The sequence below is a fragment of the Pelophylax lessonae genome (assembly GCF_965119305.1).
Source record: "Pelophylax lessonae genome assembly, chromosome: 3".
Lineage (NCBI taxonomy): Eukaryota > Metazoa > Chordata > Amphibia > Anura > Ranidae > Pelophylax > Pelophylax lessonae.
This window is the reverse complement of record NC_138770.1, coordinates 58683380-58705387: the sequence shown is the minus strand read 5'-3', so window position 1 is coordinate 58705387 and position 22008 is coordinate 58683380. Positions and strand designations below refer to the sequence as shown.

Below are 22008 nucleotides of genomic sequence, written 5' to 3'. Positions count from 1 at the left end.
CTCAAAAGTGGTTGTCAAGTTGGCCTCTTTAAATCTTAGGTAAGGGAACGATGACGGGTGTAAGGCCAGCTTCAGCCTCTAGTTTTGCTGCGAGAGTTGGGTCAGGCTCAAGCTGGGAAGGTGTTCCAAAATAACAGGAATTAACGTCTCTTGTAATAATGATACAGTGATATTTTCTGTGAAAATTCTTAAATGAAGGAGATAAAAATGTTTATGCACGTCAGGTCCTACAAAATAACCTTCTGGAGCTGGAGCTCAAAAGCTTCCTGATTTGGTCAAGACACCAGCTCATTGCTTCACATGCCTGGAGACCTCTGTGCATGTTCATTTATCTGATTTCTAATCGTTTTATTTCTAATTCTGACTATGTTGTATGGAACATAAAATTTGGAGTGACAAAAGCATATAGAGTGCAAGAGTCATGAGTATGCACAGGGCAGCACGGCTTATAGAGTGCAATGGTCAGGAGTATGCATAGAGCAGGACAGCTTAGAGAGTGCAGTGACCAGGAGTATGCATAGAGCAGTTCAATTTTTTGAGTGCTATGGCCAGGAGTATGCATAGAGCAGCACAGTTTATAGAGTGCAGTGGTCAGAAGTATGCATAGAGCAGGACAGCTTAGAGAGTGCAGTGGCCAGGAGTATGCATAGAGCAGTTAAATTTTTTGAGTGATATGGCCAGGAGTATGCATAGAGCAGCACAGTTTATAGAGTGCTATGGTCAGGAGTATGCATAGAACAGCACAGTTTATAGAGTGCAGTGGTAGGAAGTATGCATTGAGCAGCAAAGCCTAAAGAGTGCAGTGGTCAGGAGTATGCATAGGGCAGCTCAATATATAGACTGCAGTGGTCGGGAGTATGCATAGTGCAGTTCAATTTACAGAGTGCAGTAATCAGGATTATGCATAGAGCAGCTCAACTTCTAGAGTGCAGTGGTCAGGAGTATGCATGGAGCAGCACAGCTTATAGAGTGCAGTGGTCAGGAGTATGCATAGAGCAGCTCGATTTATAGAATGCAGTGGTCAGGAGAATGCATAGAGCAGCTCAATTTAGAGAGTGCAGTGGTCAGGAGTATGCATAGAGCAGCTCAGCTTATAGAGTGCAGTGGTTAGGAGTATGCATAGAGCAGCTCGATTTATAGAATGCAGTGGTCAGGAGAATGCATAGAGCAGCTCAATTTAGAGAGTGCAGTGGTCAGGAGTATGCATAGAGCAGCTCAGCTTATAGAGTGCAGTGGTCAGGAGTATGCATAGAGCAGCTCAGCTTATAGAGTGCAGTGGTCAGGAGTATGCATAGAGCAGCTCGATTTATAGAGTGCAGTGGTCAGGAGTATGCATAGAGCAGCTCAGCTTAAAGAGTACCATGGTCAGGAGTATATAACCTCCAGCATGCCATACATGGTGCTGGAGGCAGGTGTATAAAACATATAGCACACCATACAGAGTGTAGCAGTTAGGAGAATGTAACTTATAGCATAGTGTACAGAGTGCATCAGGTAGGCGTTTTTTAACATACAAAGCATAAAGGTAATATATAACACAGCATACACAGCGCAGAGGTCAGGATAATATTAGGAAAAAGAATGTACCAGCATTATTATCAGTGGTTACTTACCTGAGAAGAACCAGATAGAAGATGTTCTGTGCAACATCTGTGTAACATCAACAGCTCTAGCTTTGCCAAGCATTAATGGTGGAATTGTCCAGATATCATCAAGTGGATGGTACCTTTAGCAAAGTTGGGAGTCTCTGACGTGGGGCACCAAGTAGGAGTCCCATGACCTATGCCCAGGTCTAGCAGCACCTCTTGGGATAACACCTTTATTACCAACTGTAGTAGAAGAGAAATGGAGATTGCCCCATATTGATCCGTGGCCTGGTATCTAAAACATGATATTCTTTTCCCTTCCAGCTGCCTCTCGTGGTCCCAGCACAATGAAGGCTCTTCTATGGAGTATGGTTTTATTTTGCTTACTTTCACACGTGCTTTGTGACTGCCAGAATGACTGTGTCACCTGCAACAAGCACATGTATCAACAGGACAACTTCAACACTCTGGTGAGTACCACCCATCATGTACAGGAACGTTAGCAATGTGGTTAAACTATGTAAAGCAATAACCGATACAAAAATCAACTTGACATACAGCACAAGCTTTACCTATTGAATGTGAATATTCTGAAGGGGTTTTAATCCTATAATCGGGGCACATTAAAGGGGACTCTGACCACACTATTAAAAGGGGACTCTGACCACACTATTAAAAGGGGACTCTGACCAGATTATTAAAGGGGACTCTGACCACACTATTAAAGGGGACTCTGACCAGATTATTAAAGGGGACTCTGACCACAATATTAAAGGGGACTCTGACCACACTATTAAAAGGGGACTCTGACCACACTATTAAAGGGGACTCTGACCAGATTATTAAAGGGGACTCTGACCACCATATTAAAGGGGACTCTGACCACACTATTAAAAGGGGACTCTGACCACACTATTAAAAGGGGACTCTGACCAGATTATTAAAGGGGACTCTGACCACACTATTAAAGGGGACTCTGACCACACTATTAAAAGGGGACTCTGACCACACTATTAAAGGGGACTCTGACCAGATTATTAAAGGGGACTCTGACCACACTATTAAAGGGGACTCTGACCACACTATTAAAGGGGACTCTGACCACAATATTAAAAGGGGACTCTGACCACACTTTTAAAAGGGGACTTTGACCACACTATTAAAGGGGACTCTGACCACACTATTAAAGGGGACTCTGACCACACTATTAAAAGGGGACTCTGACCGCACTATTAAAAGGGGACTCTGACCACAATATTAAAAGGGGACTCTGACCACAATATTAAAGGGGACTCTGACCACAATATTAAAGGGGACTCTGACCACACTATTAAAGGGGACTCTGACCCCACTATTAAAGGGGACTCTGACCACACTATTAAAGGGGACTCTGACCACACTTTTAAAAGGGGACTCTGACCACACTATCAAAGGGGACTCTGACCACACTATTAAAGGGGACTCTGACCACACTTTTAAAAGGGGACTCTGACCACACTATCAAAGGGGACTCTGACCACACTATTAAAAGGGGACTCTGACCACACTATTAAAGGGGACTCTGACCAGATTATTAAAGGGGACTCTGACCACACTATTAAAGGGGACTCTGACCACACTATTAAAAGGGACTCTGACCACAATATTAAAAGGGGACTCTGACCACACTATTAAAGGGGACTCTGACCACATTATTAACCACTTAAGCCCCGGAAGATTTTTACCCCCTTCCTGACCAGGGCCTATTTTGCGATTCGGCACTGCGTGACTTTAACGGACCATTGCGCGGTCGTGCGACGCTGTACCTTAAACGAATTTGACCTCCTTTTTTTCCCACAAACAGAGCTTTCTTTTGGTGGTATTTGATCACCTGTGCGGTTTTTACTTTTTGCGCTATAAACAAAAAAACAGCGTCAATTTTGCAAAAATAACAATATTTTTCACATTTTTTTTATATGAAATTCCCCCCCAAAAAAAAGTAAAAATCAAAATTTTTTAACATTTTGGGCCAATTTTTTTTTTACCATATGTTTGGTAAAAAAAAAAATCGCAAAATGCGTATTTTGATTGGTTTGCGCAAAAGTTATCACGTTTACTAACAAAGGGAAAGATTTTTGTCATTTTTGTTGGTTTTTTTTTAACGCGTAATGGGGGCGATCTGCGATTTTTTTTGCGGTACTGCAACATTGCGGCGGACAGATCGGACCCTTGACTGACATTTTTGACACTTTTGGGGTTACCAGTGACATTACTACAGTAATCAGTGCTATACATATGCACTGTTACTGTAAAAATACACTGGCAGTGAAGGGGTTAACTTTTTTTTTGAGAGGGAGGGGTTATGTGTGTCCCTAGGGGCGTGATTCTAACTGTGATTGGCTGTGGCTTGAGGTGTAGGAACAGTGATCAACGGTCCTACATAGTAGAACCGTGTGATCACCATTCTTACACAGGGGAGAATGACAGGCGGCTTGTTTACATTAGCCGCCTGCCTTTCTCCCTCTGCACCGACGATCGCCGAGTGACCGGCGGACATCGGGTCTGCCGGTCACACGCGCGGGGGGGTCCGTGACTACGCGGGAGTGGGAGCGCGCCTCCGGCGGCGCGCGCTCGCTCCCTAGACCCTCACAGGCTAGCGACGTAGCCCTACGTCGCTCTGCCTGTGAGGGGCTGACCGCCGACGTAAATAGTCGTGCGGCGGTCGGCAAGTGGTTAAAGGGGACTCTGACCACACTATTAAAGGGGACTCTGACCACATTATTAAAGGGGACTCTGACCACACTATTAAAGGGGACTCTGACCACACTATTAAAGGGGACTCTGACCACATTATTAAAGGGGACTCTGACCACATATGTTCTAGCGCCCGTTAATTTAACGGGCTTATTGTCTAGTATTATATAAAGACAGTAGAATGGAAATACCCAATGTAGTGATGATGACAAATTTTTTGTGGTGTTGTATCTGTTGCTTTTGGAGCCCCTAGTAGAAATCTGGCCAATGTTCTGTAACCTCAAGGAGTGTTGATCCAATCACATTGTTTCCAAATCTGTGGTCCTCAAGAACAGACTAAGATCTTACGACTTTACAAGATAAATGAAGGCCAAAGAGAGAACAAGTTGGCGGTGGGGCATGCAGATCTACAGGTGTGGTGAAATCACTCACATGTAGAGCTCACCATAGTATGTCCATGTGAACGATGGGTGGAGAAATATCAACCTAAACTTGACATTCATACACTTTAATGAAAGAAGAGGGCAGGTTCCTAGGAAAGAATTCCAACAGGTTGGAAAATCTCCCTGTGCTATTGTGTTACAACTCCAACCCTTGAAGATACTTTTAATCTCAACTTCTGTGATCTGAAATTGTTTGATATTCACAAGCAATACTCTTGAGCCTATTTAGGGCCACCATAAGCCATACTTTTCCAGATTGGCCAGTGAAGTATTTCATTATGTTCCTTTGCCCTAAAGCTGCCATTAGAATAGGCTGTATCCTGGATGAGTCCCCCCCCCCCCCCCCAAAAAAAAAAAAAGAATAGAATGAATGGGCTTCATTTTTTTAATGATTTTTGATACGAAAAACCATCATACAAGTTATGGGGCACCCAGAAATTTGTTTACCTTTGGGGAAAACTTTGGAGATCATCTGGGTAATTTCAATAAATTCAATCATTTCTGCTTAAAATGCTTGCTCAGCCATTATCAGCTGATATCACAGAGGGCCCAGGGCCATCTTTCTGAATGGGCATGCTGGGCAGTTGCCCGGGGGCCCAACTTGCCCGGGGGGCCCCAACTGCCCAGCGACCCAGCCCCAGCCAAGCATTTGTCCAGATTTCCTTGTGCATTCAGCTGCCGAACTTAGCAGGTGGCAAGCGCCTGTCGGCCATGCCCTGCTGTCAGGGCACTTAGGCCATGGAGGGGGAGCCCACAACTGCAGGAATGCCTGTCCGCCTTCACAGGAACAGGCACACACAGGACAGTCGAGTCTGACTCCCGTCCGTGTGTGTGTTCACTGGACCCAGCCACCGAACTTGAAAGCCTGGCACTGCTGTACCAATAAATATCACCTTTTTTGATAATTTGCATATTTATTCTCGTGGGTGATTGTGTAGGCAGGGCCCCAGTGCACTGCATTGCCCAGGGGCCTTTATTGCTCGTAAGATGGCACTGAGAGGGCCTATTGCAGGGTTGGCCCTAACATGGGTTCCACTGGGTCCATTGGACCAAGGTAGAGGGGTGGCAAATTGACTCCCAGGATTTTCTTTCCAGCAGATTTGTGTGTCATCAGCGACACGTTAAGAGCGGCATTTCCCCATTTAATACTGCCTCCCGTAGTGCAAACTGATGCATTTTAGGAGGCAGAGCATCTTCTCCATGGAACGTCCCTCACGTGATTGTGGTGTGCGCAATGACGTCAGACATCAGGGCATTCCATCCCACACAGGGCACGCTGGATCTTCTAGGGCGATGGGCGCGGTAGACACATTAGTGACAGGAGGACAGACAGTGGGTGTTTGGTGGACCGGTCTGGTGGCGAGTTATGAAAGATAATAACAGTATATGTATTGGAGAGGGAGGGGTTAATGTATGCCTGGTGCTTACTGACGTGTGTGGGGGGAGGTGACTATGTGACACAAGGACAGATCGGATGTTCAGCTATGCTGAACCCTGCAATCTGACCCTGCCTGTCACTTAGGAGATCCGCCCGCTTGTGTTTACACAAGCAGGCGGATCTCCACACTAGATCCCCGATGATTGGGGAAGAGCAGCGGCGATCGTCGCTGCTCCTCCCCTGGCCCGACTCCCGCTGTGACTGAATACAGCGGGAGCGGGCCTCCGGCGGCGCGCGCGCCGCCGAGAAAGGGGAGTGTCTGACGACGTAGTACTACGTTGTCAGACGTTAACGAACCACTTTGCCGCAGTAATATTACCGCAGGCAGACGTAAAGTGGTTAATGCTAGCCATAGCCAAATGGTTAATTGGATCTGGAATCATTTTTGTTTCAGCTAGACGTACTCCCATGTTTGTTTGGGTTTTTTTTTTTTTTTTTGTTTCAGCTAGACCTACTCCCATGTTTGCTTGTTTTTTTGTTTTCAATGTGATTTTGAAATAAATTTAAAATAAATTTGGTAAAAAAAAAAAAAAATTGATGCTGTTGAAAATTGTATTTGAATTCGGTTAGATCATAAAATTTACCCAGAAAAAAAATTAAAATGTACGTAAAAGGAATACTTTTTTGTTTAGCTTTGGATTCGGTGTGGAAGTATTCAAACCCTAGTCAGGATTTTTTTTTTTTAATTATTACAGTATTTATTACTGTCTGTTTACCTGCTGGGGAGATTTACTCTCACTATTACCAAATTGGAAATCCAATATTTTTCAGTTGTCACAGTAACTGGAGGAGAGAGGAAATTGTCCAATGGGGATAATTGCTGTGGTGAAAAAAAAAAAAAAATAATAACAGGAGTCTCAACTATTCCCCATTCTATTCAAAACAAAAAAAATTATAAAACATAAAAAAAATACACTTTTTAAAACTTCACTGAGACGTTATGGAAATTAGCAATCTGTTACATTGTTTTGGCATGAAAAAAGCAACCGGGACAAGTTTTCTTTAACCACTTAAGCCCCGGAAGATTTTACCCCCTTCCTGACCAGGGGGTTTTTTGCGATTTTTTACTGCGTGAATTTGACGGACAATTGCGCGGTCGTGCGACGCTGTACCTAAACGAATTTCACGTCCTTTTTTTCCCCACAAACAGAGCTTTCTTTTGGTGGTATTTGATCACCTGTGCGATTTTTTGATCATGCGCTATAAACAAAAAAAGTGCGTAATTTTTGCAAAAATAACAATATTTTTCACTTTTTTTTATATGAAATTCCCCCCAAAAAAATGTAAAAATCAAAATTTTTTAACATTTTCGGCCAAATTGTTTTACGCTACATATGTTTGGTAAAAAAAATCGCAAAAAGCGTATTTTGGCTATTTAGGCTAGTCCATTTTGCTGAAATTTCATTGCACCAACTCAAAATAGTACTCAGTGACGTTATGGCACCGGGTGGCACCATTTTTAAATGTAAGGCGCCTCACAGATCGGTAAGTAAGACCCCTCCGCACCCTTTGCATCCCCTGTACCATGCCTGCAGCCTCTGCATCTCCTGTACCATGCCCGCAGCCTCTGCATCTCCTGTAATTATAATTGGAATTTGCTCTTATATATATATATATATATATATATATAAATATATAAAGCCCCATGTGCTTTCATATCTGTCTTAGCTACAGTATATATAATACACTCTTCAAATGTGCTTTAACCACTTAAGCCCTGGAAGATTTTACCCCCTTCCTGACCAGGGGGTATTTTGCGATTCGGCACTGCGTGACTTTAATGGACAATTGCGCGGTCGTGCGACGCTGTACCTAAACAAATTTGGCGTCCTTTTTTTCCCACAAACAGAGCTTTCTTTTGGTGGTATTTGATCACCTGTGCGATTTTTTGATCATGCGCTATAAACAAAAAAAGTGCGTAATTTTTGCAAAAATAACAATATTTTTCACTTTTTTTTATATGAAATTCCCCCCAAAAAAATTTAAAAATCAAAATTTTTTAACATTTTCGGCCAAATTGTTTTACGCTACATATGTTTGGTAAAAAAAATCGCAAAAAGCGTATTTTGATTGGTTTGCGCAAAAGTTATCGCGTTTACTAACAAAGGGAAAGATTTTTGTCATTTTTGGTGTTTTTTTTTTTTTTAACGAGTAATGGCGGCGATCTGCGATTTTTTTTTTTGCGGTACTGCGACATTGCGGCGGACAGATCGGACCCTTGACTGACATTTTTGACACTTTTGGGGGTACCAGTGACATTACTGCAGTAATCAGTGCTATATATATGCACTGTTACTGCAAAAATGACACTGGTAGGGAAGGTGTTAACTGTATTGGAGAGGGAGGGGTTAAGTGTGTCCTAGGGGCGTGATTCTAACTGTATTGGGACATGGCTATTGGTATAAAAACAGAGATCAACGGTTCTACATAGTAGAACCGTCTGATCTTCATTTTTACACAGGGGAGAATGACAGGCGGATTGTTTACATTAGCCGCTCTGCCTTTCTCCCGCTGTACATCGGGTCCGCCGGTCACACGCCCGCACTCCTCTGTGAACGAGCCGAGGCGGGCGCGCGCTCGCCCGCTATTGGCTCTAAAAGGAGTGACAGGCGAGCGACGTAGACCTACGTCACTCTGCCTGCCCGGGGCCGACTGCCGCAGTAAATATACTGTGAGCAGTCGGCAACCGGTTAATGTACATATGGCTTAAAAATTTTGAATAGCAACATATGTGGAAACTGTAAAGTGTAACTAAAGTTAAAAACAAAGATTACACACAGTCTGCAGAATTAAATAATAATTTACTTTCTGCTGTTCCTTTAAAATTCTTTCCATTTAATGCCCACAAATACCTTTTTTTTTTTTTTTTTTGACGTCCCTGGGTGGGCCACAGATACCTTTTAATCATGCCAGATAACCAAATCTGTATCAATTCGCTGTATACTGGTGGCTACATTGTAGCCTCCCTTCTGAATATCCCATTTAAAAGCACTGAAAGCAGAGACTACAAATAGATCCACAAACATTAACCTCACTGCAAAGCAATGTTGGACATAGGAACACCTACTTGTATGACATAAGCCACTTTGGACATTATTAAGGGCAAGATGATGACGTTGTGCTGATGCCTGTTATTAGGAACAGGGTGGATAAAAATCAAAGATTTTTTTTTTTTTTTAAATCTTAAAAATCTGACTTTTTTTTTTTTTTAAATCAGATTTTTGGGATTTTTTATCAAATTGTTTTTATTTAATGCTTTTGGAGTAAAAATCTTTCTAAAGATAGTTTTCTATTTAAGATACATTAACCACTTCTGGACTGGAAGATTTTTCCACTTAATGACCAGGAGCTGGTATACTTCTTTTTGAGAATAAGGGACACCTATTAGCAAAAGTATGTTGTGCATAGGACACACCCCCTGCCACACCCACTTGAAGGAGCATTTTACAAAAAAAAAAAAAAGATTAGTTAAACCCACAAGTGCTTTTTTTTTTACTAATATTATTCCTTTATACTGATTTTTGAAATTTACAAAATGCAGGAATTTAGAAATTGGATGAAAGGTTTAGCACCGGGAAACACTTTTTGAAAGATAAAAAGTGCATTTTATATACAACTATATAGATCAGACCAAAATGAGGGACAAATGAGGGGGGAGGATGGACAGAAGGACTTTCTTCCAAATCAGGGACAGTCCCTCCAAATCAGGGGCCAGGGCTGCCTTCATGGGGGTACATGTAGGGGGCCTGGGCGCCCCGAGGGGCCCCAAACAGGGTAGGGTTGCTACCTGTCCTCGCAATACCATTCAATTGTAAACTCCGCCATTCCCTTGCAGACTGGTACTATGTGGGGGGTCCTGCCCCTCACTAGCCTTCACACACAGCTGTAGGCCCCGCCCTCCCCTGATCTCCATCTGTTTGCGCCTGGACAGGAGGGACGGCATTTTCTAGAACCATTCACCTTTATTTTCCTGGGATGGAGGAGATGGGACTGGAGGAGAAGGACATGGGATGCAGGAGGACATGGGACTGGAGGAGGATGACGACATAGTAGGCGAGCCCTGGGGAATGTTGGTGGTTAGGGGGGGTGTTGGGGGCCCAGGCCTAAAACTGTGTAAGGGGCCTCAAAATTTCTGATGGCTGCCCTGTCAGGGGCAGTTGGGAGCTTTGATAATGGCGGTAATTAGCGACTTATAGTTGGACTGTGATCACTGAAATCTGACACTAACTGGCACTGGGTGGGAACTGACTAACTGACACTGACATCACCAGTAACACTAATACAGTGATTATACTATACTCTGTCACTGTAGAATTGACATTGGCTGGGAAGGGAATAACATCTTGGGATAATCAATAGGGTTGAACGTGTGCCTAATAAATGTTGAATGTTAAACGTTCCCTCTGTAAAGAGCCCTGTGTTTTTGTCAACACAGAGCTCTGGACTGTGATTGGACAAGGCCGATCAGCAGGTCCCGACCATGAATTATTAGTCGGGGACCTGCTGACACACAGTGGGACTCAGCGGAGGGGGCACGCGCTAAGAAGGCAGCGTTGTACAGATACATTGTTGTGCCTGTAGGAGCTCCCCATCTACAGTAAGTGTGTGCGCGGTACTAAAGTGGTTAACACACTTCTAAGACCATTCAGAATTTATTGATGGGTGCATTTGACCTGCACTTGACCTCAATCTAACCCAAAATTGATCTCTTTCTAAGCTTTGGTTGCTTTTGCATTCCATTTTTCTTTTATGGAAAGTTCTTACACAAGTTAAAGCTCACTTGCTCTGGCCTAATCTTTCTGGTCAGTTCCTGGCATAAACATGAACAACAGGTCTCCCAGTTGTCCACGGATGTACCTGTAAACCTGAGTAAGCCTCAAAGAAGACACCACCAGCTTCAGCTTATCTCCATCCAGGTCCTTCCTTAGGGTAGTGAGCCTGCAACCAGGGGAGTACCAAGGGGTTGGCTAGACCGGCACCCGCCAGGGGCGCAGGTCGAGGGGGGGGGCGCAAAAAAATTGTTAGTGTTAGCAGTGATTTTTGTGCCCTCCGCTCAGCCTGCACCCCATAAGGCAGCATGCGGCTCCGATCCAGAAGCCCTGTGTCCACTCCAGATGGCGTCAGTGCGGGCTCTCCGGAGCTCTGTCTCTGCCACACATGAGGCCGGTCAGCAGTCACATGACCGTGACATCATCAATTGGCTCCAGTGGCGGCAGGCTGGGGATGGGGATTGCACTGAGGCTGTCAGAGGAGCCCGCACCGCCGACCAGCACCTTCAACCTCCTTTCCACTCCCAGGACAAGCTGCCCAGGGGACCCCTTTCTCCCTGTCACTCCCTCTCTCTGTCACCCCTTCTCTCTCCCTGTCACCCCTCTCTCTCCCTGTCACCCCTCTCTCCCTTCCTGTCACTTCCCTCTCTCTTCCTGTCACCCCCCTCTCTCTCTGCCACCCTTTCTCACTCTCTGTCACCCCCCCTCTCTCCCTGTCACCCTCCTCTCTCTCTCCCTGTCACCCCTCTCTCTTCCTGTCACCCCCTCTCTCTCTCTCTGTCACCCTTTTTCACTCTCTGTCACCCCCTCTCTTTCCCTGTCACCCCCCTCTCTTTCTCTCTCTCTCTCTCTCTGTCACCCCCCTTCTCTCTCCCTGTCACCCCCTCTCTCTCCCCCTGTCTGCCCCCCCTCTCTATCCCTGTCACCCTCTCTCTCTCCCTGTCAGCCCCTCTCACTCTCTGTCACCCCCTCTCTCTCCCTGTCACCCCCTCTCACTCTGTCACCCCCTTTCACTCTGTCACCCCCCTCTCTCCCTGTCACCCCCCTCTCTCTCCCTGTCATCCCCTCTCTCTCCCTGTCACCCCCTCTCTCTCTCTCTGTCACCCTCTCTCTCTCTCCTTGTCACTCCCTCTTTCTCCCTGTCACCCTCTCTCTCTCCCTGTCACCCCCTCTCTCTCTGTCACCCCCTCTCTCTCTTTCTCTCTGTCATCCCCTCATTCTCTCCCTGTCACCTCCCCTCTCTCCCTGTCACCCCCTCTCTCCCTGTCACCTCCTCTCTCTCCCTGTCACCCCCTCTCTCTCTCCCTGTCACCCCTTCTCTCTCTCTCTCTCTCTCTCTCTGTCACCCCTCCTCTCTCTGTCTGTCACCCCCCCTTTCTCTCTCTCTCTGTCACACCCCTCTCTGTCTGTCACCCCCTTCTCTCTTTCTTTCTCTCTCTGTCACTCCTCTCTCTCTCTCTGTAACCCCCCCTCTCTCTCTCTCTCTCTCTGTCACCCCCACTCCCTTTCACCCCCTCTCTCTCCCTGTCACCCCCCTCTCCCTCTCTCTACCTGTCACTCCCTCTCTCTCCCTTTCACCCCTCTCTCTCTCTGTCACCTTCTCTCTCTCTGTCACCCCCCCTCTCTCTCTTTCACTGCCCTCTTTCTCTGCCCCCCCTCTCTCTGTCACCCCCTCTCTCTTTCTGTCACCACCCTTTCTCTCTGTCACCCCCCTCCCCCTCTCTGTCACCCCCCTCTCTTTCTGTCACCCCTCTCTCTCGGTCATCCCCCCCTCTCTCTCTCTCTCTCTCTCTCTGTCACCCCCTCTCTCTGTCAAACCCCACCCCGTCTCTCTCTGTCAAACCCACTCTCTCTCTCTCGGTGGGGGGGGGGGGGGGGGGTCGCCGATACAGTTCCTTGCCAAGGGCACTGGAGACCCTAGGTACGCTTCTGCCTGCAACATCCACTAGTGCCAAAAACACGTTGGCCAACTCTCATCTCAGATCTCCAGCCAGCTTTCGTAAACGATCATGATTGCTCAGTCAATACTGATACAAGTACACTGTCTGACACAAAGAATCACTTTCCCAATTAATTAATTTCCAGCGCAGTATAGACAAAGGCGACATGGGAATAAACATCACAGAGAAGGATAACAATAAGTGACAAGGGCCATCACTGCGGGCTGCGTGTTTCAGCAATAGAACCCAGCTACAGCGGCAATGAGAAGGCAGAGCAATCTGAAATTTAATTAAATGATGAGCTAATTACCCTCAGATTCAAATCAAAAGCTGATTAACTAGACATCATAAGCAGACAGCCTGAAACCTTTTTATTTCCTAGTGCCAGTTCAACCTCATCCGATAAATTTCCATAAGTCATCTATAAAAGCTCCTTCTTTCCAATCACCTTTACAGCTCATGTAGAGAGGTGTTATTGTCAAATGCTGCCCTTGCAAAATCATTTCAATAGGAAAGCCTTCAAATTTGTGTACATCTGTGGTTGTGTACTGTTCTGCAGGGTTAAGGTCAGACACTGTTGCTGGATGAGAGGAACTGGCTCATAATCGGCTTTCCGGCTGATCCCAAAGGTGTTCTGTAGGGCTGTGGTCAAACACTGTTGTTGAATGAGAAGATCTGTCTTACAATTGGCATTCCGGTTCATCACAAAAGGTGTTCTGCAGGGTTAAGGCCAGACACTGTTGTTGGATGAAAGGAACTGACTCACAATCCGCATTCCGGTTCATCCAAAAGGTGTTCTGTAGGGCTGAGGTCAAACACTGTTGTTGAATGGGAAGATCTGTCTTACAATTGGCATTCTGGTTCATCGCAAAGGGGTTCTGCAGGGTTAAGTTCAGGCACTGTTGTTGGATGAGAAGATCTCGTTCCCAATTGGAATTCTGGTTCATCCCAAAGGTGTTCTGTAGGGTTGAGTAATCTATAAAATATCCTTCTTTCCAATCTTACATAGTTACATAGTTACATAGTAGGTGAGGTTGAATAAAGACAATAGTCCATCCAGTTCAACCTGTGTAGGCATGTGTGGCTGTAATCATCTCCCATACCCCTGAATGTTCTGATCCTTGAGATGTAAGTCTAAGAGTCTTTTGAAAGCCACCATACTACCCGCAGAAACCACCTCTTGTGGTAGAGAATTCCACAATCTTGTTGCCCTAACAGTAAAGAACCCCCCGCGTTGCCTGAGGTTAAAACGCTTCTCCTCTAATCGCATTGTATGCCCTCGAGTCCTCATGCAATCCCTTCGAATGAACAGCTTTTTTTCTAAGCTGGGATCCCCATTAAGATATTTATAAATTGCTATCATGTCCCCCCTCAGACGTCTCTTCTCCAGGGAGAATAAATCGAGCGATTGTAGACGCTCTTCATAGTCAAGGTCCTCCAATCCCCTAATTAGTTTAGTTGCCCTTCTCTGGACTCTCTCCAGCTCCAACACATCCCTCCTGAGGACTGGCGACCAGAACTGGACGGAATACTCCAGATGCGGTCGGACCAGAGTTTTATAAAGTGGAAGGATTATAGTCTTATCTCTGGAATGCATCCCTTTCTTTATGCATGCTAATATTCTGTTGGCTTTGGAAGCTGCCGCTTGACATTGCATGCTGTTTCCTAATCTATCATCAACCAATACTCCCAGATCCTTCTCCATTTTTGATTCCCCCAAGGGCTCCCCTCCTAACGTGTATTGTGATTTTATGTTTTTAGTCCCCAAGTGCAAAACCTTACACTTCTCCACGTTAAACCTCATTTGCCATGTCGTTGCCCACTCTGTTATTTTGTCCAGGTCATTCTGCAGGATATCTGCTTCATGTTGTGAAGTTATTGCCCTGCCCAATTTTGTGTCATCTGCAAAAACTGATATCGAACTACTGATCCCGACCTCAATGTTGTTTATGAATAAATTGAACAAGGTTGGTCCCAGGACTGAGCCTTGGGGGACCCCGCTTACCACCTCAGACCAGTCTGAGTATGCGCTGTTTATTACTACCCTTTGGACCCGCCTTTTTAGCCAGTTCCGTATCCAAGAGCAAACCCTGCTATCGATACCTGCAGACCTTATTTTATAAATTAAGCGCTTGTGGGGAACTGTATCAAACGCCTTAGCGAAATCCAAGTACACCACATCCACTGGTCTCCCCCTATCTAGCTCACAGCTCACCTCCTCGTAGAATGTAAGGAGATTGGTTTGACAAGAACGCCCATTTGTAAACCCGTGCTGATTACTGCTGATGATGTTGTTGTCCTTAGCAAATTCTACAATATAGTCCCTTATCATCCCCTCCAGAAGTTTACATACTACTGATGTCAAACTGACAGGCCTATAATTTCCCGGGATATGCCTCTGGCCCTTTTTGAATATTGGAATCACGTTAGCTTTCTTCCAATCCCCTGGTACATCTCCTGTCCTAATACTGTCAGCAAAGATCAGGAACAGTGGTCTCGATATAACTTTACTGAGTTCCTTGAGTACTCTCGGATGTATGCCATCCGGTCCTGGTGATTTGTTTGTGTTAAGTTTATCCAGCCTTTCCCTGATTTCCCCCTCTGTTAGCCATGGTGGCAAGTCCTGTTTATTACTACTAACCATACAGTCATGGTCAGTGTACCCCTCCTTTTCCTGTGTAAAGACTGACGAGAAAAAAGCATTTAGCACGGTTGCTTTTTCAGTGTCCTCTGTAACCATCCTCCCATCATTGTTAATTATGTGTGCAATATGCTCTGCCTTAGTTTTTTTGCTGTTGATATATTTAAAGAATTTCTTTGGGTTTTTTTTACTATCCTCCGCTATTTGTCTCTCAAAGTTGATTTTAGCCATCTTGATTTCTTGTTTACTTTTCTTATTTGCCTCCTTGTATTGCTCGAAAGCCGATACTGTGCCCTCTGATTTATACTTCTTGAAGGCCAATTTTTTCCCCCTAATAAGTTTTATGACGCTACAGTTTAGCCAGCCAGGTTTGGCTTTGTCTCTTCTAAATTTATTTCCCATAGGAATGCACTGCAAGATGCCTTTGCCTAATATGTTCCTAAAGCATTCCCATTTTTCCTCTGTGGTCAGGGATCCCAGGGTTTGGTCCCAGTTTACCTTTTCCATCATTGAGTACAATTTTGGAAAGTTTGCCCTTCTGAAGTTTAGGGTTCTTATGTTCCCCACTTGTCTTGTTATGTTGTTATTTACACTAAATGTGATCATCCTGTGATCGCTAGAGCCCAGGTTGTCCTGGACTCCTACCTCCGAGATTATGTCTGGGTCATTAGTGAGCAATAGATCCAGGACTGCGTTTTCTCTGGTGGGGGAATCCACCAACTGTGACATGTAATTATCCAGTAAGGTTTCCGTGAATAGGCGGGCCTTCTGTGAGTGTGCAGTCCCCTCTTCCCAGTCAATGTCGGGGTAATTGAAGTCCCCCAATACGATGACTGATCCCAATTTTGCCACTTTACCCATTAGTGCTAAAAATTCCAGCTCTACCTCCTCCCCTTGGTTAGGTGGCCTATAGCAAACCCCCACAATTACTTTCCCCTTTTCTCCTTCCCTATGGAGTTCAACCCACACAGATTCTAAATCCATGCTCATCCCATCCGTAATGTCACTCCTTTCTGTCACCTTTATATTGTTCTTGACATAGAGACATACCCCTCCCCCTCTTTTTCCTACCCTGTCCTTCCGGTACACCGAATACCCTTGGATATTGGCCAGCCAGTCATGTGAGGGGTCGAACCAAGTCTCTGTTATTCCCACAAGGTCTATGTCCTCCTCATGTACTAACATTTCCAACTCATCCATTTTATTAGCTAGGCTCCTGGCATTAGCATATACACCTCTTAGTTTTAAGGAAGTTAAGCGCAATTGGCGGTTATGTTTATTCCTGTTTGGTCTGAGGTTCTCCCGCACAGACCTGCCAATTGACCTTGTGGACCTACTGTCGCTGCTGACACTACAGCTGCCTTCAGTCCTCTGCTTCCTCCTGACTGACTCTACTTCTGAGCCCTCCCCCCCGTCTCCTAGTTTAAAAGCCCCTCCAACTTGGTGGCCATCTTTCTCCCCAAAAGAGCTGTACCGTCCCCATTAAGGTGCAGCCCATCCTTACTAAAGAGCCGGTAGCCGACTGAGAAGTCAGCCCAGTTCTCCAGGAACCCAAACCCCTCCTTCCTACACCAATTCCTCAGCCACTTGTTAAGTTCCCTAATCTCCTTCTGCCTCTCCTGTGTGGCTCGAGGTACAGGCAGTATTTCAGAGAAAACCACCTTGGAGGTCCTTTTCCTCAATCTATTACCTAAGTCCCTGAAATCGTTCTTAAGGATCCTCCACCTACCTTTAACTTTGTCATTAGTGCCCACGTGCACCATGACCGCTGGGTCATCCCCAGCCCCGCACAACAATCTGTCTGCCAGATCTGCGATGTGCCGAACTCGGGCGCCCGGTAAACAACAAACTGTTCGGTTCACGAGATCTTTTTTACAGATTTCCCTCTCTGTCCTCTTGATAATTGAGTCCCCCACTACCACAACCTTTCTAACCTTTCCTGAGTTACGGCCCCCCTTCTTCCTGGAGCCGTCCCTCCCCTGGCAGCTGGGGGAGGGTGCATGCTCCAGCTCTGCCACCCCTGAGCTGATATCCCCCTCAACCTGCAACTCGACAGATTTGTTAGGGTGTACCAACTCAGGATTGGCCTCCCTGGCTCTCCTCCCTCTACCCTTCCTAACAGTCACCCAGCTGCGTACCTCTGCTTCTTGCGTCTCCTCTGTTCCTCCCTCCTCTATGCTGGCCCCTACCAGCGCCTGATAGGTAATGTCCAAGCTCCTTTCCAGGTTGTTGATGCCACGCAGTGTTGCCACTGTGTTCTGTAGGTCCAGGATCTGGTCTACCAGAGCAACAAGTTGCTCACATCTTGCACAGCAGTATTCGCCCTCGAATGGTTCATCAAGGAACGCATACATGCAGCAAGAAGTGCACTGAGTGGCATCCGCAATCCTGTCGGACATTATTACCCACTACTCTATGGGGATATATTAACGAACTGCTCTTCCTAACCTACACTACCTCTAACTTCCCTGGTACTGAACCTGGGGTACTCACCAGTCGCTAATATACTAACCAGTCGCTAAGATACTCACCAGTCGCAATCTATTTTACTGCTTATGTAGAAAGGTGTTATTGTCAAATGCTGCCCTTGCAAAATCATCTCAATAGAAAATCCTACAATTTTGTGTACATTTGACCGCAGTTGAGGGTTGAGGTGAGACACTGTTGTTGGATGAGAACACCTGCCTCACAATTAATATTCCAGTTCATCCCAAAGGTGTTCTGTAGGGTTGAGGTCAAACACTGTTGTTGAATGAGAAGACCTGTCTCACAATTGGCATTCCGAGTCATCCCAAATGTGTTCTGCAGGGTTTAGGTCAGGCACTGTTGTTGGATGAGAGGAACTGGCTCACAATCCTAAAGGTGCTCTGTAGGGCTGAGGTCAAACAGTGTTGTTGAATGAGAAGATCTGGCTTACAACTGGCATTCCGGTTCATCCCAAAGGTGTTCTGAAGGGTTAAGGTCAGACACTGTTTTTGGATGAAAGGAACTGACTCACAATCCGCATTCCGGTTCATCCAAAAGGTGTTCTGTAGGGCTGAGGTCAAACACTGTTGTTGAATGGGAAGATCTGTCTTACAATTGGCATTCTGGTTCATCGCAAAGGTGTTCTGCAGGGTTAAGGTCAGACACTGTTGTTGGGTAAAAAGACCTTGCTCACAATTGGCATTCTGGTTCATCCCAAAAGGTGTTCTGTAGGGTTGAGGTCAAACACTGTTGTCAAATGAGAAGACCTGTCTCACAATTGTTATTCTGGGTCATCCCAAATGTGTTCTGCAGGGTTAAGGTCAGGCACTGTTGTTGGATGAGAGGAACTGGCTCACAATCCCAAAGGTGTTCTGTAAGGTTGAGGTGAGACACTGTTATTGGATGAGAAGACCTGGCTCACAATTGGCATTCCCGTTCATCCCAAAGGAGTTCTGTAAGGTTAAGGTGAGACACTGTTGTTGGATGAGAAGACCTGGCTCACAATTGGCATTCCAATTCATACCCAAGGTGATCAGTAGAGTAAAGGTCAGGCACTGTTCTTGGATGAGAAGACCTTGCTCCCAATTGGCATTCTGGTTCATCCCAAAGGTGTTCTGTAGGGTAGAGTAAACTATAAAATCTTCTTTACAATCTCTTTTACTGCTCATGTAGACAGGTGTTATTGTCAAATGCTGCCCTTGCAAAATCATCTCAATAGGAAATCTCCAAATTTGTGGACATTTGTAGGGTTGAGGTCAGGTACTGATGTTGCATGAGAATACCTGGCTCACAATTGACATTCTGGTTCATCCCAAAGGTGTTCTGTAGGGTTGAGGTCAGACACTGTTGTTGGATGAGAAGATCTCGTTCCCAATTGGAATTCTGGTTCATCCCAAAGGTGTTCTGTAGGGTTGAGTAATCTATAAAATATCCTTCTTTCCAATCTATTTTACTGCTTATGTAGACAGGTGTTATTGTCAAATGCTGCCCTTGCAAAATCATCTCAATAGAAAATCCTACAATTTTGTGTACATTTGACCGCAGTTGAGGGTTGAGGTGAGACACTGTTGTTGGATGAGAAGACCTGCCTCACAATTAATATTCCAGTTCATCCCAAAGGTGTTCTGTAGGGTTGAGGTCAAACACTGTTGTTGGATGAGAAGACCTGTCTCACAATTGGCATTCCGAGTCATCCCAAAGGTATTCTGCAGGGTTTAGGTCAGGCACTGTTGTTGGGTGAGAGGAACTGGCTCACAATCCTAAAGGTGCTCTGTAGGGCTGAGGTCAAACAGTGCTGTTGAATGAGAAGATCTGGCTTACAACTGGCATTCCGGTTCATCCCAAAGGTGTTCTGAAGGGTTAAGGTCAGACACTGTTGTTGGATGAGAAGACCTGGCTCACAATTGGCATTCCGATTTATCCCAAAGGTGTTCTGTAAAGTTGAGGTCAGACACTGTTGTTGGATTAGAAGACCTGGGTCACAATTAGCAGAATGGTTCATCCCTAATGTGTTCTGTAGGGTTGAGGTGAGACACCTCCTCCCATGCTCGCCTCCAGGATTTCTCCAGAAATCTCTACCCCAATCTGTCCGACTGTCCCCTAATCTATCAATCTTTAGACGATCCCTGAAAACCCTTCTCTTTAAAGAAGCCCATCCGGCTTCTAACTAATACACTATTTCACTTTCTCCATCAGCTCATCCCCCACAGCTATTACCTTTTGAATCAATCGACCCTCCCTTTTAGATTGTAAGCTCTAACGAGCAGGGCCCTCTGATTCTATTGTACCAAATTGTATTGTAACTGTAGTGTCTGCCTTCATTTTGTTAAACGCTGCGCAAACTGTTGGCGCTATATCTCTCTCTCTCTGTCTCTATTTTTTTTCTCTCTCTCTCTCTGTTTTTCTCTCTCTGTCTGCCTCTCTCTGCCTGTCTCTTCCTCTCTCTCTGTCTGTCTCTCTCTCTCTGTTTCTCTCTCTCTCTCTGTCTTTCTCTCTCTGTCTCTCTCTCTGTGTCTGTCTCTCTGTGTCTGTCCCTCTCTCTCTCTTTCTGTCTGTCTGTCATTCTCGCGCTCTCTCTCCCTCTCTCTCTATTTCTGTCTGTCTTTCTCTCTCTCCTTCTCTCTCTGTCTCTCTCTGTCTGTCTCTCTCTCTCTCCCTGTCTGTCTCTCTCTCTCTCTCCCTGTCTGTCTTCTGTCTGTCTGTCTCTCTCTGTCTCTCTCTCTCTCTCTCTCTCTCTCAATCTCAAGGCACCCTTTAAATTATGGACAATCTCAAGGCACCCTTTAAGTTAAGGACAATCTTAAGGCACCCTTTAAAATCATAGACAATCTCAAGGCACTCTTTAAACTTATGGACAATCTCAAGGCACCCTTTAAAACTATAGACAATCTCAAGGCACTCTTTAAAATTATGGACAATCTCAAGGCACCCTTTAAAACTGAAGACAATCTCAAGGCACCATTTAAAATTATAGATAATCTCAAGGCATCCTTTAAAATATAGACAATCTCAAGGCACCCTTTAAAATTATAGGCAATCTTATGGCATCCTTTAAAGTCTTTCTCTCTTTCTCTCTCTCTCTCCTTCTCTCTCTGTCTCTCTCTCTCTCTCTGTCTGTCTGTCTTTCTCTCTCTCTCTCTCTCTGTCTATCTGTCTCTCGCTCTCTCCCTGTCTGTCTGTCTTTAAATTATGGACAATCTCAAGGCACCCTTTAAATTATGGACAATCTCAAGGCACCCTTTAAATTATGGACAATCTCAAGGCACCCTTTAAACTTATAGACAATCTCAAGGCACCCTTTAAAATTATTGACATTCTCAAGGCACCCTTTAAATTATGGACAATCTCAAGGCACCCTTTAAATTATGGACAATCTCAAGGCACCCTTTAAATTTATAGACAATCTCAAGACACCCTTTAATATTTTGGACAATCTCAAGGCACCCTTTAAAATTATAGACAATCTTAAGGCACCCCCTAAAATTATGGACAATTTCAAGGCACCCTTTAAAACCATAGACAATCTCAAGGCACCCTTTAAAACTATAGACAATCTCAAGGCACTCTTTAAAATTATGGACAATCTTAATGCACCATTTAAAATTATGGACAAACTCAAAGCACCCTTTAAAATTATATACAATCGCGAGGCACCCCATTCTAAAATCTAAGAAACAAATCTAATAGTTTTACATAATGCGGCAACATCTACACAGGTAGGACACCCAACGTTAGAGGTTATTTATTCTTCCAAAGCAAATACACTTTTGCACACTGGTACTGACTAGCAGGACTGCTGTTAGAAATCATGGGGCCTACCAGCCCTTGACCCCACCCCTGGCCCCTCCCCTGTCCCGGCTTGGAACATGTAATAGAATCAGACATGACTGGTCCTCTTTATGGAGAGATCTGGGGTCTATTAGACCCCAAACCTCTCCTCTATCCTTCAAAGTATCTGATAATATTGAGATTTCTGCTCCTACAGGGCTTTG

The 22008-nt window shown here is 45.2% G+C and overlaps 1 protein-coding gene across 1 annotated transcript in view; it reads left to right on the top strand.

Moving 5' to 3' along the window:
- Positions 1 to 22008, top strand: part of PNOC (prepronociceptin) — a 238030-nt gene that overhangs the window by 85650 nt on the left and 130372 nt on the right. Inside the window, exon 2 of the mRNA XM_082251145.1 lies at positions 1911 to 2056. Within this exon, the coding sequence (XP_082107271.1) occupies positions 1934 to 2056 (123 nt within the window). The 5' untranslated portion in view covers positions 1911 to 1933. The remainder of the gene's footprint in view (positions 1 to 1910; positions 2057 to 22008) is intronic.